At 31.2% G+C, this 3,821-nt stretch overlaps 1 protein-coding gene across 1 annotated transcript; it reads right to left on the bottom strand.

The window, feature by feature from the left end:
- Positions 1 to 219: 219 nt before the first annotated feature.
- On the bottom strand, positions 220 to 924 carry LOC106468557 (ribonuclease P/MRP protein subunit POP5-like). The gene has a single exon (XM_013928992.2). The coding sequence runs from the start codon at positions 877 to 879 to the stop codon at positions 391 to 393; it is 489 nt and encodes a 162-aa protein (XP_013784446.1). The 5' UTR covers positions 880 to 924; the 3' UTR covers positions 220 to 390.
- Between the last annotated feature and the right edge of the window lie 2,897 nt (positions 925 to 3,821).

Below are 3,821 nucleotides of genomic sequence, written 5' to 3'. Positions count from 1 at the left end.
GTCACAAACAAATGTTACATTAAGTAAACTAGGGAAAATTAAGGCTAGTCTGACTTAAACTTGGCCAATCCATTATTTCAGTGTGGCAATACTAACAGTTGATTTCTTTGCTGTGATTTAATTTCAAAATAAACTTAAGTATCTTCAATTGACTGTAATTTGTAAAGCTGATGTCCAAACTAATAAAAGTGTACATGCATAGAAAACAAAGCTTGCTAATTCAGTTCCAATGTTTTTAATGGAATTAGGGCTATAAGTATAAATGCATATACAACAATATATGAACAATTTAATTAAATATAACAAATGTTTTGACAAAAATCTCGAATTTTGTTTGCGAATAATGTTTATGACATTCCAAGATGATAATGACAGCACTCGAACTAACAGTTAATACTCTTCCCGCAATTCTGTTTCTCCTGAAATTTTTTGTTCCGATTTCAACATTGACTCGTGAATTTTCTCTTTCTGATCTTGAGAAAGTTGATGATGTCGTAAAACATGAATAAGTTGCTGTCTGTCATACTGTTGCAAAAACTTCAAGCAAGAGCGTATTGTGCCACTTAAATGAAGCGTTTTTAACGTCAGTGACATAATCCCAATTTTCCTGACAAACGATAGAGCTGATGCAACAAGCACGTGGGGTCCTCGTCGAACTCTTAATACAAACACCGATGTTTTAGAATTAAACATCTTGATCGTAAAACCAGCTTGTGTGGCACCAACCCCAAAATCTCCATGTATTTCTTCAACTGATTCACGAACAGACCGTAGTATGCTTCGTTCATTTACACTTGAATGTAATTCTCCGAGTAAAGGGCGTTGAGAAACACTTGGAATAATTTCTACCAAAAAATACCTCTGTTTGACGCGTACCATGTTTCGCACCTACGAAGCCGCCATGAGAGGCAACAGCAGCGACGTCTGTAAGATGATAAAGATTAAAATACTGAAATTATAATATAAAATGATCAAGTCATTTATACAAAATAATTGTAATATATATAACACAGATAAAATATTTTAATCAGTGAAAAGATTATTTTTTGTTCTTGTTTTGTGAGATAAACATAGCTCGCCTTGTTAGTATTATATTTTCATATGATTTGACATAAAAATTTCAAAGTCTCTAAACAAGACTTATAGTTGTCAAATAGTAGTTAATATTTTTATTCACACATGGTATAATCAGAGAATAAATCGAAAATTTATTACTTTACAATAAATTATGAGCAAAAATGGAATTTTATAAAAAAAAAAGGTGTATTTATACGTAAAGATAATTAAAAACGCACTGTACAACAAAAGACTACTTGGTCCTTCAAGGCTGTCCTTGTATACTCATCCTTGAAAAAAAGTAAAAATTTAAACCATCCCTTTATGACTTCCTTCTTAACCTTAAATAAAACTGAGTAAAATAATAATATTCAATTGACCTTAATTTTTTACATGCCTTGATTTCTAATTTTGACTTCTTCAATAATTATCATATCTTAAGCTCGTTACGATTATCGATCTTTTTTTTTTTGTTTCTTTGGTTAGAAACAAAACATAAATCGACAATGAACTATTCATATTGGGAAATAATGACTATAGAAAACAAAATAAAAACAACTAAAGTAAATACTTTACCTTATGGATCTACTACATCAAAATGTCCATGGTTGTTTAGTAAAATTATTGCGAGAAAAAGCACTGTAATGTAATCTTTGACTACAGGGAAATACTAAATTACTAATCTTTCTTCTTGTATAAACTCAGATTATTTATCAGAAATTGTCTGAAATTATCTGGAATCAAAATAATATTCCGTATTGCACGAACCCTTCAAATGTCAAATTATCTTAAACTTTTAAGTTTATTTATTATCACTCGAACTTAAAGTTTATTGAATTAATTTGTCGTTCAATGATTTTTTCGTTGTTTTTGTAGCTCTGATTTTGGCGTTGCAAGTCCGTAAACTTATTGCTGATCGATTAGAGAGCCAGTTAGATAAATAAAGATAATTAATAATTATTTTAATGATTTACTCTTTAGACACCTGTAATATCTTTAGTTTAATTCTTTAAAGACAATCATTTACAAAGTAAGAAACATTTACCACTGTATATTTTCATAAGATATGATTTTTAAAAGTTTGTTTTGAATTAAGCACAAAGCTACACAATGGGTTATCTGTGCTCTGCCCACCACGGGTATCGAAACTCTGTTTCTAGCTTTGTAAGTCCGCAGGGGAGCATTTCAAAAAGTATAACGATAGTCTGAAGGCCATCTTCTTTCATACAAATGCAAATTGAAGGAATAAATGAGATATTTTTTCCAGTTTATTTAAAACTTTCAAGTTTAAATACTACCTTCTCACTAAAAACTTTTTGGTTTTATCTATAGTTTTGATTATTGTTATTGTGATGATTTTGCTGTAGAAGTCATTCAAACAATCGATTACAATAACGTGATATCCGTTTTTTTACGCAACTAAATATTCAGCAGATAATATTCGTAACGGAGCTATTTTTAGTCTAGATATTCTGGAACTCAACTGCAAGGGTAAACGAATAATTTTTATTTGAAAAAGAAAGACGTATCAATGTGCATCAAGAAATTGTTATATAATTACGTAATGGTCAGGTTCAGTTTTTATATGGTTACACAATGACGTTACTTGTAATTTTTTAAATGTGGATATTTAATATGCACACGCCAGATATTGCTATGGTAAACTCGTACGAAACATGGTATTTAGATCGGTAGTCTGCGTAATATTATACAACATTACAATAATAATGGCTGGAGACGGCTTGAGTGGGTAATGAAGAAAAACTTTAATATAAGTTTAACATAACAGCAAATTACCCACTCAAGCCGTCTCCAGCCATTATTAGTCTCAAAGTGGGTTCCTCGTCATCGAACATTACAATAAGAGTTGTGATTATATGTTTCGTGTTTTTAGTTGTCTTTTACTCATTAAAGCGAATTTATATTTATGTAGGATTCGAAGAACTGAAAACATCACACATATACAGTTTAGCACGACAAAAAGCGTAGTCGTGTTTCTTCAATTTGGCCTTGTCTAAAGTTGCTGATCAGATAAGCTCTGGTATTGAACAAAAGATCGGCGGCAACGGTATACAACACACAAAGGATCAGAAAAGAGAGACTTGATAAAAATTATTATCAATCCTATTGTAATGTTATATCTCAAAAGCTACCGATCTACATATCATGCTTCCTAAGAAGGGCGTTATGTATAACAAGAACTGAAAGTAAAATGCTGTATTGTTTCTTTTTTAGCCGCTGCAGAGCGGCTCGTAGAATGGTTCCGAGTTTTGTTGTTGTTTGTTTTGTTTTTTAAATACAAACTTCTAGCACATAGCTCCGTCATCTCTTGACCGATTTGAGATTTAATTACAGTTTTGGACTCAGAAGATCAGACCCTTTCAATTAATGTGTTTAACCGTGCCGAAGGTCTCATAAATTAATTTAATCTAATCCTGTCTAACATAATTTCAACTTGAGGATAGGCTGGTAGAGATTCTAATGAGTAATAAAATCGAATCGGATATATCCGCGTCCAACGCTTGGTATTGCTGGCGCACAAAAATATAGCTAATAAAAACGGAAAAAAGGTCTCATAGATTAATTTACTCTAATCTTCCCTAAAAGAATTTCTAGTACTGCGGCTATTGGGGATTCTCTCTTGTTTCTTATATGATTTAATTCGTTTAAAAAAATGTATTCCATTAATATTATATTTCTGGGCAGTGTTATCCTAATGAATATAGGAAAATTTTTTATCACTTCCGGTAACAGTAATGTTCTAT

This window comes from Limulus polyphemus, unplaced genomic scaffold, assembly GCF_000517525.1.
Source record: "Limulus polyphemus unplaced genomic scaffold, Limulus_polyphemus-2.1.2 Scaffold3052, whole genome shotgun sequence".
Taxonomy (NCBI): domain Eukaryota; kingdom Metazoa; phylum Arthropoda; class Merostomata; order Xiphosura; family Limulidae; genus Limulus; species Limulus polyphemus.
The sequence above is the reverse complement of the archived record's forward strand: the minus strand, read 5'-3'. Positions and strand labels throughout refer to the sequence as shown.